Source organism: Contarinia nasturtii, unplaced genomic scaffold (genome assembly GCF_009176525.2).
Source record: "Contarinia nasturtii isolate CC-2019 unplaced genomic scaffold, AAFC_CNas_1.1 Cnas_scaffold_1699, whole genome shotgun sequence".
NCBI classification, from domain to species: domain Eukaryota; kingdom Metazoa; phylum Arthropoda; class Insecta; order Diptera; family Cecidomyiidae; genus Contarinia; species Contarinia nasturtii.
This window is the reverse complement of record NW_022199032.1, coordinates 1,518,498-1,536,466: the sequence shown is the minus strand read 5'-3', so window position 1 is coordinate 1,536,466 and position 17,969 is coordinate 1,518,498. Positions and strand designations below refer to the sequence as shown.

The window sequence follows — 17,969 nt, the reverse complement described above, 5'->3', positions numbered from 1 at the left end:
CAATACACAGTGAAACGTTATGATGGTTTCTTTACTTCTTTATATCAATCTTCTTGATTCAGTTAATATTTACACATAAATCCAATTGGTTATCACTTTAGATTTGACAGCTCAACCATTTGTTGCAAAGGCAAAGTGACAACTCATACCTGCCAACATATAATTGAAAGTGTCACCTTTTTATATCATCAAATCGATCATTCGGTTTATCTTTTCGGTGGTATCGGTCATCCATTGTATGCAAATGCAAATTCATTGCGGCCGAATTCAATTGAAACAAAAATCATCAAAATTTTGCACATTTTTTTATTCAAAGAAATATTGTGCGGTAGAATATTTTGAAATGAACCTGAATAATGCGATTTTAGTTTGACATTTCACCAATAGATAACGCCAGCATCTTTTACTGATAATTTATTTAATGTTTTTTTTCGGTGTTTCTATTTTTTTTTTTGGTATGAAATTCATACTATGAATACAAATGCTTTGTATATATATTATATATTTTGGTTCGATTTTCAGAATCTTAAAACATAATGAGTTTGTGTACAAATTCAATGCGGCTCGATTGCTTTTCCGTACATGTAACGATACATCTTGTGCATCAAAGCATTCGACCATTGCTTATGAGGCTTGATTCGTGAGCTTTTGAGCCAGTCCCAATCGGCGATATACCTTACCTTATACTCTTACCAGTTTTCTTGGATGATTTGACGATAGCACCATAAAACTCTCAAGATCAAAACATACAAATACAATTGAAATAGACAATTTTGCCAAATATTGCTTCAAATTTTATTCAAACATACATATTTATAATTAACAGTTTTATGGCAGACACCGTAAATACGATGATTGTATACGATGTTATATAAATTAAATTTCCTTTACACGTATTCGACTAATGGAGACACTGAAACGAGATAATTCTATGTTATATACGAGATGATTGAGCACGTACTATTGATGACATGTAACTGCGTTGCTTTGTCCTCGACTCACCAGGGTTCTCAGATTTGAGATAGAATGATTTGTTAAATAAACAAATCGTAAGAAAAATCATGATTTGAAGTGAACAATGCGAATCAAATAAAACATTGGATGGTGGTATATATTTTAAATCAAATCAAATGATTTGACTTTTTTATCTTGATTTGAAAAAAATTGACGAGTGAAAAAAATACTTTGAAAATCATTTGAAAATCATTTGAATTGAAATACACTATTCAAATCAATTAAATCGTTTCATTTGATTTAAAATTTACATGACCAATTAAATCAAATCGAATAACTTATTTGATTGTATATATATTGACTCGCTGTACATTTTGAATCCAGTTTGAACAAATTTCCGTCACAAAATGGTATTCGGTTCATTAAACATTGCCATACTATTCGTAGTTGGTGTTTTTGGCCATAATAGTTATGCTGATCAGATTGATTCTGGGCAAGCTATTCAAATTTTTGGCCCAACTGCAAACCAAACATTCGAATTGAAGCTTGAAACGTTGAATGAAGCACTAGAGCAAAATGGCATTAAAGATCGTGAAATTGTGGTCGTTTCAGTCGTTGGAGCAACACGAACGGGAAAGTCCTTTCTCATAAACATCATAATGAAATATTTATACGCTCAGGTACAACTAAAAGTTTAAATTTGAATATGAACAATTAATTTTATTGTTTTAATGAATAGTATAAAACTCATGATGTATTGGATTGGTTGGAAGAGGGAAACGATGGCAGCATACGGAAATATCTCGAATATAAGGATGGAACTAAAGCTCACACAAAAGGAATATGGATGTGGTCGGAGATTTTCACCTACGATTCCAATAATGGTGATAAATTGGCAATAGTTCTAGTCGATACACAGGGACTTTTCGATCATGAGAGCGACTCAAAACTTGTTTCAACCATTTTTGCTCTGAATATGATGATCTCTTCGGTTTTGTGTTACAATATAAAAGGAAACGTTCTAGAAGATCATTTAACACAGTTGAAGGACTTTACCGATTTTGCTCGCTATGTAGAACGTGAACGAGAAGCCAGTGCAAACGAAAAGCCTTTTCAAAAGCTGCTATTCATTTTACGAGATTGGCAATTTGTTAAAGATCATAACTTTGGACATCAAGGTGGAAAAGATTACATAAATGAAGAAGTTCTAAAAGAAACGTCTGCACAAACACACGGGATGAAAGAATTGAGAGCAGATATAAAAGAGAGTTTTGGACAAATTGACGGATTTCTAATGCCAAGTCCAGGCGGTAAGGTTTTGAGTGGTTTTTCGTCTGGTAAAGTTTCCGATATATCTGAAACCTTCAGAACAAGTCTGAAAGAACTGGTTAAGGTTCTTTTCCATCCAGACATGCTCATTGTTAAAGAGGTCAATGGAAAAAAATTGAAGATAAAAGAATGGTTGGACTACCTGCAAGTATATGCACAGACATTCCAAAGCGCTTCATCCAGCCAATTTATTGAAATGTTCAAGGTATGTATCCTGGTCGTCATTAACGAAACAAAACAATTTATCAAATCTTATGAATAGGCATATACTTAGTGAAAGCTATGAAAATCTGAAAGGATCAGAAAAAAAAGTATTGCATGTTCGATCAAAAGCAATTGTAATACAAAAATTTGTGCCCAAAATTCGAAAGATACAATCTTCGAAAGGGAAAAAATGAATATACAGTGTCCAACTCGCAACACATTGGAACATTCAAATAATGAAACGAAGAAAGAAAAACACGACTGAGGCACCCAAGAAGACTGGTTTCATTTATCTTTTCGAACATTTTATGTTGCTAATTTTGACCTTTTACAACTACACATACATTCACTATATTCAATTTCTATTCACATATAGGCTGGTGAAAAGTGGTTTAATAATAATTTGGCCGACAAGTCATTGAAAGATTATGTAGAATCAATGAAAAGTTCATTGAAAAATCATTCATCATATTTGACTGATCAAGAACTAGACAAGCTGCACCAGGATAATAAAGTAAAATTTTTAGAACAGGTTCGTACATTGTAATCTGTTATATTCTTTTTATTATCTCGATCCACAAATACTAACTTAACAAATTTTTCGTCGAACATACTCTATAAGCAACTAACATTTTTCTATTGAATAGTTCGAGCAATCACCAAAATATGGGCGCCCTGAAAGAGCATACCCTGCTAAAGAGAAATTAGATCGGGAGATTGAAGAAAATTTCAATACATTCAAGGCAGATAATTTGGAGAAAAAAAATACCTTTGAGGTGATTATCAAATGAAATATATCTATAATGTATTATACCGGAACAGAATTACAAAACGCAATTTTTCTCCTCTTACAGATAAAAGCCAATTTAATTAACAAAAATTTAGTTAATAATTTAACTACAGAGTTTGAGAATTATGTTACAACTAAAGTTGAAGACACAATGTCAGAATTGGACAAATCATTCCTTGATACTTTGGCAACTGATTTTCTAGATAAAAAGAATTCGATTTTGCAAAAGGTAATTCAAAGCTATGGAGCCCATTATACTAAAGAGTTTAATAAGACCAGTTACTACTTGAATTCATATGATTTTCGATCAGAGTGACCAATACTTTGTATTACATTCAAATTCACTTGGCTCATGCCAGTGAAGCTCGTCTATTGTTTACATTAAAAATAGGTGTTGCTGTTGTTGTTGTCGCTTCAATATCTTGAGATAATTAAATGCAAAGTTCTTTCACAATAATGATTTTGATATTTTCGTAGTTCGATACAAAGAAAGAGGGCACTGACGACCTTGCAAAAGTCTTGCGCCAAGAACTGAACGACAATATGGAAACTTTTTATCAGCAACTGATACCATTGTCTTCAACTTATAAAGATTGTATCGATTCATACACGAATTCCATGCAAGACGCACTCAACAATGCCAAATCATATATGAAACCGAGTGAATTCGAAAAAAAACATAATGAAGCAAAGGATAAGTCAATTCAAAAATTGAAAGTAATACCTTGAACTATTTGTATAAAATGATTAATCGATTTCTTATTCCAAAACCATTGCATTCAATAGATTACCACAAATTCAAAGCTAAAGGGAATTTTCATACTTAATGCCATTAGTGCTATCGAAAAAAAATATGCAAACTTCAGAAATATAAACAATAAAAAGCCAAAGCCAAGCCCTGTAAGTAAGACCGTAAAGTTTTTTTTAAACTCTCGTAGTTTATTGGTATTTAAGAGAATACAATTACAAGATTATTTAATCATTATAATCTCATCGAAATCATTTTTTTTTCTTCATATTTTGAAATATTGTCTACTGACTTAGTCTCCTTGATTCTAAATAACACTTAAACTTTATTTAAAATTTAGGATGAAGGCCGTATGGCACTCACTGTTTCAGTTTGCAGTGCTAATTTTCTGGAGAAGAAAAATTGGTGTGACGATACGACAAGATGTGATCCATACATAAAAATCTTCATTAATAATAAAGTGGTGATAGAATCTAAGGTATATGAAGATAATCAATACCCGGATATCAAAGAAACATACTTAACGGATAATTTCATACATAAAAATACACCCATTAAAATCGAAATGTGGGACTCAGATAATGGCAATGATGACCGGATGATGGATTGGCACTTCGATCCCGCAACATTATTAAATAAGGGCGGTTCAGATCGGAAAGTTGAAAATGCAAACTGCATTGATGCAAGCTTAGTATGGATACCAAAAGAATAAGTTTTATCATATCGAACAATGCAAATATAATACTTCAATATGCTTTGGGACAATGACCTTGTTAGAATGAAAATAAATTCATCATTTCGCTGGAAAAAAGATGTTGTAGTTTATTATTATTTATTACAGTTTTCGTTTCTCCTGCCATCAACAATCTTGCTATTTTACTTCACATTTATTTTTCGTTTCAAACACATACACATTGACGTAAGCATGAGTGTGACATACTGCATACAGTTTTTATGTGTCCGGACACTGGCTCGACCTAACAATTGAAAATGATCTTCAACTATCAGTGCAATAATAACAACAACTAACAGGGAATTAACTTAATTTGACAGCTCAACCATTTGTTGCAAAGGCAAAGTGACAACTCATACCTGCCAACATACAATTGAAAGAGTCATCTTTTTATATCATCAAATCGATCATTCGGTTTATCTTTTCGGTGGTATCGGTCATCCATTGTATGCAAATGCAAATTCATTACGGCCGAATTCAATCGAAACAAAAATCATCAAAATTTTGCACATTTTTTTATTTAAAGAAATATTTTGCGGTAGAATATTTCAAAACGAACCTGAATAATGCGATTTTAGTTTGACATTTCACCAATAGATAACGCAAGCATCTTTTTTTTAAAGAAGAAATAATCAACGCTAAATATGCAAATAGATTTTGTATGAAAAAGTTCAAATATGGAATCTTTTACAAATTTATTTCAATTATAAAATATGCTAGTTTTACATGGAATTAAAAGTGTCTATAGACATTTTGCATATATGCAAAAAGAAACACATTTGGCAATTTCTCTTTTACTGATAATTTATTTAATGTTTTTTTTTTCGGTGTTTTATTTTTTTTAATAGGTATGAATACAAATGCTTTGTAGTCCCGTTTTTTTCGCGTATTTTATTGAATAATTTGTTGTTATCAAACTCTATCGTCAACAATTGAGTGAGTTTGGTTGATGGAACAAACGAACTAAATCATAGGAAAAAAACAAAAAAAAAAGTGTTGGCGGGGTTTAAGAGCAACAATGGCCATCGTGATGGGCATGTCCATGACCGTCTGAATGTGATTTAGTTTTAAACACAATTTCATTGCTGGTTTCGTTGGTATCTATGGCTTTCTCTGGGTCTAATTCTTTTGCAATTTCGGATAAGTCTCGTCGCATTGAGTACGCATCTTCACCGTCTGCATAATATTTTGGTTCGATTTCCAGAATCTTAAAGCATAATGAGTTTGTGTACAAATTCAATGCGGCACGATTGCTTTTCCGTACATGTAACGATACATATTGTGCATCAAAGCATTCGACCATTGCTTGTGAGGCTTGATTCATGAGCTTTTGAGCCAGTCCCAATCGGCGATATGAACGTTTTACAGCTAACGACGTAATATGACCATGTTTACTTTCTTCATTCGGTTCGGGCTCTTCCATTTTTGCCAAAACATAACCAACAATATTGCCCTTGTCATCTTCGGCAACATAGCTGAGCTGTGGCCAGGTTAAACCATGATAGAAATAGTATTTCATTTGATAGTTTTCGGGCAAACAAAGCAAATTGCAATGTTGCATATTCATGAGATCCTCAGGTTTTGCACAGCGGATATTCATATTGTTATTGAATTATTATGTTACAAAAAAGTGACAGAAATTAGTTTGTCTCTCTCTCTCTACGTTCGTCTTAATCACGTCGTAGTTTTTTCACGCGGCTTTTTTTGTTATCACTTTTTGAACCGTTTGGTGATGGTGAACCGTCACTAATCTGTCCCAATAGCTCTCTTACCAAGCGAAACCGCGACAGAAATACTTTCCACACGCAATACCACCCTAATACAGAAACAAACAAGAATTGAAATTTGTTAGAATAAAATTGATTTCGAACAATGTGCAATGAAAGAGAATGAATTGTAAGGAGTTTCGCATTGATGCATTCACATAACCTCAATTGTTTATATACATGTAAAATACATGCAATGTGATGAAGTTTGGAATGTCTCAATGGAATATAGTAATGCGAACAAATTAGTTATGCCCAACACTCCTCGCTACAATAATATGAAAATTAGTAATCGGCAATTTGTTTCTTTTTTTTCTGTATTTCATTAAAACATGAATAATGTAAATATTCAATTGTATACCTAATAAAACGGCCAAACAAACTAATAACAAGGAACCCAGAATCGATAAAATAACACTTAAAATCTGTTGAAAGTCCATTTAAATAAAAGTGGTCTATCGCTTTTTATTACATATAGCCGTTTAAATTATGACTTCGCACGAACTATATTTTATTTTTGTTTGTTACATGCAACTTTATTTGGCAGGTTATGTGCACACACGGTTCAATCAACTATAAAAAAGGAATATACTGAATGTGTTAAAAAAAATCGATTGTCAGTTCGCAAGCATGCGATTTACTGGACTCAACAAAATGTTCAATCAACAAAAAAAGCAAAATTTTCCTAAATTTAAATAAAAAAAAAACAATAAAATAACAAACTGCAAGCATTTCAGATGAATTATTTTCAATGTAAAATTATAATTAATTACCAGCAATGTTGTCGGTGTTGTTGTGTGTTCTAAATGTTGTGTCTTTGTATCTGTAGAGTGCTAATCATCGCATATTTGACATACACAATGTGTTACCCATGTAAAATGTGTGTGTGTGTGTGATTTTTCTATTGACAGATTGTCCGATGTTTGAACGAAAATACATAAGCCCGAAACCAAATTATCCCGAAACACTGCAAACTATTTATTATTCACAGGCTGACTTGAGTTTCGATTACGGGTTTTTCGTATAGTTTACGATGATTTGATGAGAGATCTTTTCGCAACGAAATTTAAATTCATGAATTAAACTTATTGTTGGCGCATCGAAACTGACATTTCAAGCTGTCAATCTGGTTGTGACCACACATGTAAACATGTCAATTCAATTGTAATACGCTGTTGTGAATAAGACGAAGAAAAAAAAATAACAAATTGCAAAATAAAATTATTAGTACGAATCGTGAAATTAATAATAACACGGAAATGCAATTCATGCTTAGTCTGATAATTCGTTGTCATTAAATGGAATTGCATTTTACATTAAAATCGATTCTTTAATAATTCAGTGGATTGAAGAAGAGATATTCAACAGCTGTTGAATATTTTTTACCTTTAATAAAAATATATTAAGAAGATGTCATGACACCGATGTTTACTATTTAAACAAAACCAAAAAACAACATTTTAAGACACCATTTGAATCGATGTGATACGAATGTTAACACAATGAAATTGTACAAATTAATCACACATCAAAGAAACTTCAGTGGTAAGTATTTAATAATTATTTATTTTATCAATTTGAGTTGATCTGAGTGAGTGACAATTCGATCCACAGCTGAAGACCTGATTCTAAATCCGAAGGATCATCCCGAAGCAAAAATCGGCGATGTCGTCGAGATCTATTTGCCAGACGACGATGGAATTCGATTATTGTTGCAAATCACATCCTTTCAAGAGGACAAAAAGGGAGCCAAAGGTGAACTTTACATTTATTTTACATTCATCGCCAAACGTTTTAATTAGAGTATGTATTTTTTATTCGAAATTAGATGTGATCAGCATTGATGCGAACATTGCATCAGCATTCAATTTACCCACTTATTCCGAGGTGGTGATGCGAACCATTGACCCAGCCACCGTGGCTTTAGACTCAGTCGAAATCACATTCAAAGACCAATACATGGGCAGATCAGAAATGTGGCGACTCAAAACTTATTTGGTGGGTTTCATCTTTTTCTCAATAATTTCACTTGGGTTTAATCGAATCTATGTTCTAATTTTAGACAAATACATGCGTGTATACCAATAAAAAGATTGAATATTGTACATCGTCAATTCGTTGTCAAATCTATGAGCTGTGGTCTCAGGGCGACCGGGTGGCATGCGGTGTCATCACCGAAGACACAAAAGTCGTATTTCGTAGCAGTACATCGATGGTTTATCTATTCATTCAAATGTCGTCAGAGATGTGGGACTTTGACATTCATGGTGATTTGTATTTTGAGAAGGCGGTCAATGGTTTCCTAACCGATTTGTTTATGAAATGGAAGAAGATGGGATGCAATCATGAGGTGACAATTGTATTATTCTCTCGTACATTCTATGCGGCAAAAAATTTGGACGAATTTCCACCGACGATGCGTGAATGTTTACAAATGGATTATAAAGGTCGATTTTATGAGGATTTCTATCGTGTAGCTATTCAAAATGAACGCAACGATGACTGGAGCTCGATATTAGTTCAATTACGAAAATTGTTTACGGCATATCAAAACATTGTGTTACATTATCATGAACGGCCGGGCGGTGTTACAATACCATCGGCTACAAATTCAACGGCGGCCCAAGGAAATTTTCTTGAAGTACTCAATATTTCGTTGAATGTTTTTGAAAAACATTATTTGGATCGTAGCTTTGATCGAACCGGACAATTGTCCGTTGTGATAACACCGGGTGTTGGTGTGTTTGAGGTCGACAGAGAATTGACCAATATCACCAAACAACGAGTGAGTATTTGCGTCATTTTAATATTTTTTGCCAGAAGTTTTTAATTTTATTTGTGTGTAAGATAATCGACAATGGAGTTGGCAGTGATTTGGTGTGCGTCGGTGAACAGCCATTACATGCTGTGCCTTTGCTGAAGTTTCACAATAAAGACTCATCGATAGATGCTATTGATGACTATTCCATGCCACATTGGATCAATTTAAGTTTCTATTCGACAAATAAAAAGGTTGCCTATTCATCATTTATACCGCGTATCAAATTGCCGCCATTGCGATCGCAGTCCGATAAAGAGGATGAAAATAAAGAGAATCAACGGCAAAAATTCAGCATTGATTCACATCAAAGCGAGTATATTCATAACTCGCTATTCGATTATGATGCATATGATGCACAAATATTCACATTGCCTTCAATACATGGGACATGGTAAATAGTTACATATGAATATTTTTCTTTTTTTTTTTCAAATAAAAGAATGAAATTAAATTTTCAGCTCTCTGCATCGTAATCCGAGAGCGAAGAAATCATCTGTACCAAATATTGATATTTATAGCACAACAATTTCATCAAATGATTTGAAGGCATCCACATCACCAAAGCAAATTCTAAGTCGAAAGCGATCGGAACCAGACATTCATTATGGCACAAATAATCTCGGTGAATTGGTACGTTTTTATATTTGAAAGATTGACTATGAAAAAATCGAATCAAATATGATTTTCTCTGAATTTTAAGGTTCGATTTGATAATTTGAATGTATCCGAATCAATGACAACCATTGAAAAGCAATCCAGAAACCATGTACCAATAAATGAGTCAAAATTATTAACACGTCCCGGCCGTGCGTTGATAAATCCATTTGCTCCGTCCCATGTAACAATTAAATTAACCTCAAATCGTCGACGATGGACACATATTTTTCCAAAAGGACCAACAGGTGTGCTGATTCAACAGCATCATTATCAAGCAGTTCCAACAAATACATTCAATTTTGTTACAAACGAAAATAACGAAATGGTTTCTATGAAGCAAATGACCACCGGCAACCAGAACAACAACAGAACATTGAATCAATCGTTCACCGGAAGCATATGCAGCCTATCCAGCATTTCAGAATGTAAGTAATTTCAATAATTGAATTAGTTAGAAATTGCCGATAATCTCAAATCAAATCGAAGTAAATTGATTTTTTAATACTTTATGTCATTCTAAATATACAGATAAGCGAAAATCCTCAATATTACATTCTCCGGCTGGTCCAATGACGAATGTTGAACCATCGAAAACATTGACGCTGCTATGGGGTGCAACTGGTGAACAAGAATGGACACCGGCTCTAACAACTGGTAAGAAATTTTTGCTCTTGCAAACATCAAAAGAAAATCAAAACACATTTAAAATTCAAAATTTTCACCAGTTTACGAGAATATATCCAATAATTTTCTTCTAGATGTTTTAAAATACTTTGGAAGTAAAATTCGATTTCAGAGATAACGAAATTGGATTTTTTTTAAAAAACATTGGAGCATTTTTAAGCGATTGTGTTTGATTGCCTTTAATCAAAATTTGTTATTAATTCCAAATAACAATCAACAGTTTGACATAATCCGAAGATTTTTTTTTAGCTAAATTTTAGAATATCCATCAACATAATTTTAAGAAATAATATTACCAAAAGACTGAGAAAAAAACATAATTAATGGAATATATTCTTTCTTCTTTTTCGTTTCAAACTGTTTCATGTGTCCATGAATTTTTCAAAAAAAAAAAACAAAAAATTAAAATTACATCATCATCATATCATCATTGCCTCTTCGAACTCAAAATCAAAAATAAACAAAAAAAAATCTAAAATGAAAAATATAAAACAGGACTCGCAGCCGGCAAAATAATAATAGGTTATTACCTCCTAGTTATTCAATTTTCACTCGTTTCTTTATTAATTCTAGTTATACTGTATTAATCGAATATATTGAATGTAAAATTCAAATCTTATTCTTCTATTTACTTGATTATCTTTTCGGTTGTAGAAAAGCACACACACACACACATACCAACACTCAAACTGGAATTTCCATTTAAATTTGTATAAAATATTACCAGTATTTTCTTTTTTAATTTTTTTATTGGTTTTATGGAAATGTATTGCATCACAATTTTGGATTAATACATTTGAAAAATTAATCGATTGGTTTGGCTTTTATCAAAAATGGGTTTGCGCAGCCTTTTTTTCCAAAATCGAATTTTAGAACTGTTTTTGGGATGCGTTTAATGTTTTTTGTAGAAATGATTTAGTTTTGAATTAAACGTGGTGGATTGAAATTGTGAAAAGTGTAAATGAATTGTGAATTCGTACTACAATCGAATTGGTTAACTAACTTTTAATAGATTTATTTTGACTGGTTACAAGTGGTTGGGCTTATTAATCGAATTTCATCAATTGTTGATTTCGTTTGCTTTTAATTTAGAACATGTAAATATTGCTGCTTTAAAATCAATTGAAATTGAGTCAATGATATTCATCGTGCACTTGCATGCAAAAATATATAGTAAAAATTTGTTTTTATATTGAATTTGCACTTCTTAACGTAATTTGTGTAATATTCTTTTTTCTTTCACTAAAATTATATTTTCACAATATTCATCATAATTTCAAAGCACCATGCACGAATTATCGTAGATTTTTTTCTTCGAAAAATTGGTATATTTTTCAAACCATGTAAAAAAATATATATTTATTTGAAATTTGCTTTTGCACCGAATCACATTCATTTTTTTGTCTTTAATGTTATAAACTAGTGAAAATAAATTCAAATTTGCTAATATTTATAATATTTTTTCAAAAAACGAAAAAAAAATCGTGTTGGAATTCAAAAAAATTAGGTGTAGACTGGAAATCATTAACGATTCCAGCATGTTTGCCAATCACAACGGATTATTTTCCCGATCAACGTTCGCTGCATAATGACTATGTTGTGTCCGATTACACATTATTGCCGGATAGTGTGAATGCAGAATACGCTGCGAATCGTGCCATTTATCGAAAACCATTGACTACAGAAGAAGTTTTCAGAGAACTGATATCGCAACGATTGGCTCAGGTAATTGAGGATATTTTGTAATTGAAATGACACTAAATGTTTCTGTCTATTCAAGGGATTCCAATTGATTGTAATGCCCGACAAAACTGACCTGAATCCAAATACATCACTTAGTATGCATTTATCACGTCCAAATTCGGGCTGTGGAAATGTATCAATTAACCATTTGAAAAGCGGTTCAAATATGATTGCAAAAACTTCAACACCAATTCGTGCCTCAATTGTACAATCGACGAATACAGAACGATCCAAAGAGTTTTTACTATCAATTGGACGAATTTTTCATAAAATTGGTCTTATCGATTCCGAAATTACTGTTACACGATATCGTCCACGTCATCCGTATCCACCAATCAATGTTGATTATAGGTATCGATTTCAAGCGCCGCAACACTCAACTTACGAAATATCTGGCGTAAATTTCACCACAGAGAAATTGGAACATTTCAATTGGAATTACATGGATCAATATATATGTACACGTGGTGACAACGATTATTTATTGCAAGAGGTAAGGGTTTTCAATTTTTGCATTAAGCACTTTTTTCATTAATTTCTTTTCAAATAATTAATACGCCTTTTATATTTGTCAGAATTTGAAATATTGGCGGTATCGATTGTATTTGTTACCCAAAGAGCATCCAGCAACCAAAAAAATTCTCGAAAGTCCAACCGTAATACCGTGCGATATCTATACGGAAAATAATGGTGATTGTCTAAAACAACAGACCGACGATTTTATGCGTTTTGTTGAATCACATCTTAATAAATTACGCAAAAGTCACATACAAAAGAGTACGACCAGGGTAAGTGTTACTTGAACATTGGATATGCGACACAAATAAAGCGTTGATTTTGTGTAAATAGGTTGAGAGTTAACTTAAACGTTCCATTCATGAAATGAAATGAAATTAATTAATTTTTTTTTGATTTTCTTTTAATTTATTTTGAGTTTTATACAATTTGCTAATTAATATGAATATTATTTTTTAACACTTATTTATTCAACGTAATTCTAATTTGATTGATGCGCCAGTAATTAATTCAATAACAATAGAAAAATACACGCATATAAGTTGATTAAAGTTATTTAATCGATTTAAAATGAAATAATACCACAATAGGCATTAAATTTTAAAATTGGAATTCAAATTTATTTTTTTTTTTTGGGTTCAATACACACACACACATTGCATTTTTTCCCTCTTCTAATTCGGAAATGAGCGAATTGTTTGTTATAACTATTCCATTAAATTAAGTACAATTTTCCAATGTTATGAATATATTTTTCAATTAACAATTTCATTGGCAGACACAAAGTGAAAACAAATTTGTATGATGATAAATATATATATAAAAAAAGTAGCATGCAGATTTTGCAAGTTTGCAGACGTTGCAAGCAATTTAGAATATTTTATGCTTAGTAGAGTTTGGCTTTGAAGTGTCATTTGTATCGTTTGCTTAATTTCCATTCAACCGTCTAAACAACATCTGAATCAACTGGATAAACAATTTTACCATATATATCGAATCTTACAGCCGGATGCAATCTGAACTTAATTTCAATGAGCGCATTGTTGATGATGATTTTTTTCCTTGTTTTTTTTTTTTTTGTTTTTTCTCTACCTTTCTTTTGTTTTTAATTATTTAACTATTTTTTTGTTCTTTTTTCTTTTTATTTTTTTTTTGTGTTGAATTTTATACTTTGAATTTCAAAAACCGGTTTGTTGCCTATAGTTACTGTTGCAGGGAAGCCCTACTGTACAACAAAGTCATCTGACACGACGTCGACACAGTACCAGCATATTACCAAGACCGCCGCCACAGGTGCACATTTCAATCAATTATCATTTCGGCAAAAAAAAACATATTCATATTCCTTCATGTCTTGTTCAAAGTTGAAATTGAAGTTCTCCAATTTTACCCAGAATGTTAGCTGTATGGCGTTCTCTTTTTTATCACTCATTCATCCGTCACATCTACACACACACCCATCGACATTTATTTTTATTTTCATCGAGCGACCGTTCATTTATTTATATATCTTTTTGTCAATCATGTTTGTTGGTCTTTTTCTGTACTTGTTCAGTTAATTATTTTGGCAGTGGAACATTTTCTTCTTCAGGCATTGTTTTCATTTTGTTGCCTTACGACCAATATCTCTCTCTTTTTTCTCTCTCTCTCTCAGCATCTTTCTTTTCGATTTTGTTATATATTGTAAACAAAATGCTAATTTTGGTTTTTGTATATTTTTTTGGAAATTGATTTTTGCATGCATTTATGAAATTTTGTGCTATCTAGATTATATTTTTAGATGAAACAGGTTTACTCACGTTTGGTTTTAATATAAATTATAGGATATGCTTATGGTTAAAAGAAAAAAAAAACAGTCTAAAATGCATGCACCAAACTAACAAAGAAACCTGATTCATTTGGTGGTATATTTTGTCAACAGAGTGGTTCAAAATTAAATTTCGATTATAATGGTGTATAAGAAAGTTTTTTGGCAAGAAATTTAATAGATATAATATTTATTTTAGTCATTTTGACACTAACATATTCAACTAACTTGAACAAAAAAAATTGGAACACTCTCTTTAATACACTAACCATAGAAATGCATTATAATCTCTTGTTCACAAGGTACTTATTTGGAAAGTGGTTTTTTAAATTGAAAATTCTGAGTGACGAAAAACTGAAGGAAAGTCTCTTATTGAATCGTTTAATTAATTTTATTTTATTTTCGTTTTTGTTTAGGTGTTGGCGAATTCGCCATTTAGAGAACGATTAGGAAGTAATCGTTTGCCAGCAACGAGACCTAGGTACAAATTTTTTTTTCAGTTTATAAATTTGGTAGAAATTTTCTGCATCTCTCTGAACCACAATAGCATGGTTTTCGATTTATTGAATCTGGTGATGCCGTTAATTTATTTTCATCTTCGCCATAGTCAAAACAAAGTTCCTCGTTCGTTGCAATTGATTTTTTGGCAAATATCGCTATGAAATGGAACAGAACAAAAAAAAATGTGTGACTCATTCCAATCCACGGTTGAATTTATATGCCTTACCTAATTTCGGTATCAATCCATCAATACGAACGCTAATAATTTCACAATTTGGATCGCAGCTATGGTTCAAGTACCGACCAATGTTACCGAATCGACTTGGATCGATGAACGTTTGAATTGTTTCATGAATGCCATTTGCTTGACATCCAATCGGTTTTTCATTAAGACAAATAATATAGTTCATTTTTTGATTTTTATCATTTAACAGAGTTCGCATTGTAGCCTCTTCTTTGGTTAAAATTTCGCCAGCATATTCACAAATAAATGCACCTTGTGGAATTGTCTGCAGTGTAGTTAATCCATATTGTTTTCCAAATTGTGAATAGTCTTTGATTTGTAAATTTTGTCGCGGTCCAAATTGAACCAAACGATTATGGCAATTTGGATTACACAAACAGAATTTCGAGCACTCATAAATAACATCATGAGATCTTCGATGTTTATTTAATATCAATTCCCTTTGGTTTTGTTGATTCTCAAATACTATATAATTATCACCATGCATACAATCTGAATGAGCGCACCGATTTTGGCCATCACAATCGCATTTTATCGCAATAAATGCGTTAAATTGCTCGTATAATGTCCGAAATGAAACGCTGTTCGTATTTGTTGATTGCAAAATATTTTCAACGCTGTACTCTATGGTATCGTCAATGTGTTCGTAGTCATCACAAAATTCTATATGACATATTCCATTGTGTTCATAGGATTTTCCGCGATTTAAATAGTCCATCTGAATAAATATAAAATATATCATGCCGTTTAAATTTAATTTTAGATCTGGCAGTAAAGTGCTTGATCGAAGTAATAGCACCAAGGTTATGCAGGCCACGGAAGCAACTTCGATGGCATTAAATCCCGACCCAACTCTAGTGATTACCACCGAAGACAACGAAGAGACATTTTTAACGGAAACAAAATTAAGTGCGTCGGCTACCTTAACCGAAATTTTTGAAGCATTTCGACATCCAGTGACTGGCATCAGTTTCTTAGCAAAGGTGCAAAGTTTACCATCACAAACATTTGTTTCGTACGATGCAATACACTGGTTGAACAATCGAATTGAAGGACCATGTAATGCCGTTGAAATACTGGAACGAATGAGAAGGTGTGTAATTTTGTTTTTTTTCTATGAAATTGAATAAAAAAAAACTTTCATGATTTTTTTTTTCGCGCAGAGAGGGTATGATATGTCATGCATCCGGTGAAATATCGAAACCAATTGTGGCTGGATACTTTTTGTATTACATCGTACTTCAAGACTCCAAATCGAAAGATTTTGTAAAGCCACTGAACGACTTGGAAGCCTTCGAGAATGAGTGGATGGAAATCGAGTTAAAATACGAAAGTTCACCAAATGCCAAGGAGATGAATGTGCCACGCTTTTTGCATGATTCTGTTGAGATGCATTTTCTCGACGGTCCCGTTTACAAGCAATTACACTTGGAAATTGATCCAGCACAAAAGAGTGATCGTGTTGAATGGGGCCATGTTCGGTATCATACGACGGCAACGCCTGGTTATGCATTTGAATTGGTTGTACAATGGCTCACGTCATCCGGTCCAATTGTATACGATCTCATTTATGGATGGAGTCGCAAAGCGCAATTATGTAATTTCAATCTAGTACCAATTCCGGCCGATTTACTTGCCGAACCATTTACCGAAAAATCAGATCCACTTCGCGGACCAATTTTTATTCCATTGAATACAACATGTTTAGAAAAAGATGGAAATTTATTGTTTAAGGAATTTCGAAAGGAAACATTAAATGATCGCTTGATATTGTTTCAAGAGGCGATTGTAACACGATTCGGTTTCATGCCAGCATATGTTGAAACAAAAATGGGTTCGAATGAATCATCATTCGATCGGCAATATGTTCATTGTAGTGGTAATATGTTTGTATTGGTGCCATCACCGCATCAAGGTCTAAAGATTCGACGACGTCTTGCGTCCGGTGGTAAATTAAAGAGACCCACTTTTGTGAAAAGATTTCCATTGAATAACGTTTATAATGAATCACAAAATACGACACACGACACATACGTCACCCGGCATGTGAATCTATTACAAACAAATGAATTCGATGTACCGCGAAAAATTGGCTTTTTATGGTCATGGAATCATATGGTGCCGAATAAAAAATGGAAATCATTCACATTGAGCAGCTCACCGGACGCTGAACTATTTCAATTACGAATGTTGGCCGATTTTAAAGACTTTTGTTCGAATCAAAACGACCGTTTGTTGCACTTTTGGGAAGAATGTTGGGCTATAAAAGGAGCAATTATGCAAAATTCAGAGGAATAGTCTATTACGTATATTTACCAATTTTTTTTTTCTACTTAATTAAGATGTAAATTGTCTGGTCGTTGAACGAAATATGAAAGAAAATAAAAGAAACAAATAAAAGCATTTACGACAACAATGGTGTCATGCCAATGTGTTTTGTTTATAATATGACCATTTAGCTGTCAAATAAAG

The 17,969-nt window shown here is 32.5% G+C and overlaps 5 protein-coding genes across 8 annotated transcripts; 3 read left to right on the top strand and 2 right to left on the bottom strand.

Moving 5' to 3' along the window:
* Nucleotides 1–1,361: 1,361 nt before the first annotated feature.
* On the top strand, nt 1,362–3,593 carry LOC116347104 (atlastin-like). The gene is made up of 5 exons (XM_031777537.1): nt 1,362–1,634; nt 1,694–2,488; nt 2,864–3,019; nt 3,135–3,263; nt 3,342–3,593. Exons 1-5 carry the CDS (start codon nt 1,362–1,364, stop codon nt 3,591–3,593), a joined length of 1,605 nt encoding a protein of 534 aa, XP_031633397.1.
* Nucleotides 3,594–3,845: 252 nt separating this feature from the next.
* Nucleotides 3,846–4,821, top strand: LOC116347095. The gene is made up of 3 exons (XM_031777528.1): nt 3,846–3,994; nt 4,064–4,177; nt 4,366–4,821. The coding sequence occupies exons 1-3, from the start codon at nt 3,896–3,898 to the stop codon at nt 4,735–4,737; spliced, it is 585 nt and encodes a 194-aa protein (XP_031633388.1). The 5' UTR covers nt 3,846–3,895; the 3' UTR covers nt 4,738–4,821.
* An 808-nt stretch (nt 4,822–5,629) lies between these two features.
* Nucleotides 5,630–6,466, bottom strand: LOC116347031 (N-alpha-acetyltransferase daf-31). The gene has a single exon (XM_031777425.1). The coding sequence runs from the start codon at nt 6,356–6,358 to the stop codon at nt 5,765–5,767; it is 594 nt and encodes a 197-aa protein (XP_031633285.1). The 5' UTR covers nt 6,359–6,466; the 3' UTR covers nt 5,630–5,764.
* A 1,057-nt stretch (nt 6,467–7,523) lies between these two features.
* LOC116347028 (GATOR complex protein Iml1) lies at nt 7,524–17,900 on the top strand. Of its 4 annotated transcripts, XM_031777418.1 has the most exons (16): nt 7,524–8,069; nt 8,139–8,279; nt 8,353–8,522; nt 8,587–9,309; nt 9,372–9,736; nt 9,804–9,975; nt 10,046–10,427; nt 10,531–10,656; nt 11,182–11,208; nt 12,194–12,411; nt 12,467–12,922; nt 13,005–13,217; nt 14,149–14,238; nt 15,169–15,233; nt 16,261–16,590; nt 16,661–17,900. In XM_031777418.1, exons 1-16 carry the CDS (start codon nt 8,027–8,029, stop codon nt 17,793–17,795), a joined length of 4,656 nt encoding a protein of 1,551 aa, XP_031633278.1. In that variant the 5' UTR covers nt 7,524–8,026; the 3' UTR covers nt 17,796–17,900. The 4 variants fall into 4 exon arrangements, with proteins under 4 accessions (XP_031633278.1, XP_031633279.1, XP_031633280.1 ...); XM_031777419.1 differs by lacking the exon at nt 11,182–11,208 and having other exon boundaries at nt 7,525–8,069; XM_031777420.1 differs by lacking the exon at nt 14,149–14,238 and having other exon boundaries at nt 7,525–8,069.
* LOC116347030 (probable histone-lysine N-methyltransferase set-23) lies at nt 15,125–17,927 on the bottom strand. Its single transcript, XM_031777424.1, has 3 exons — nt 17,814–17,927; nt 15,480–16,215; nt 15,125–15,408 (listed from the first exon to the last, which is right to left on the bottom strand). The coding sequence occupies exons 2-3, from the start codon at nt 16,213–16,215 to the stop codon at nt 15,254–15,256; spliced, it is 891 nt and encodes a 296-aa protein (XP_031633284.1). The 5' UTR covers nt 17,814–17,927; the 3' UTR covers nt 15,125–15,253.
* Nucleotides 17,928–17,969: the final 42 nt, after the last annotated feature.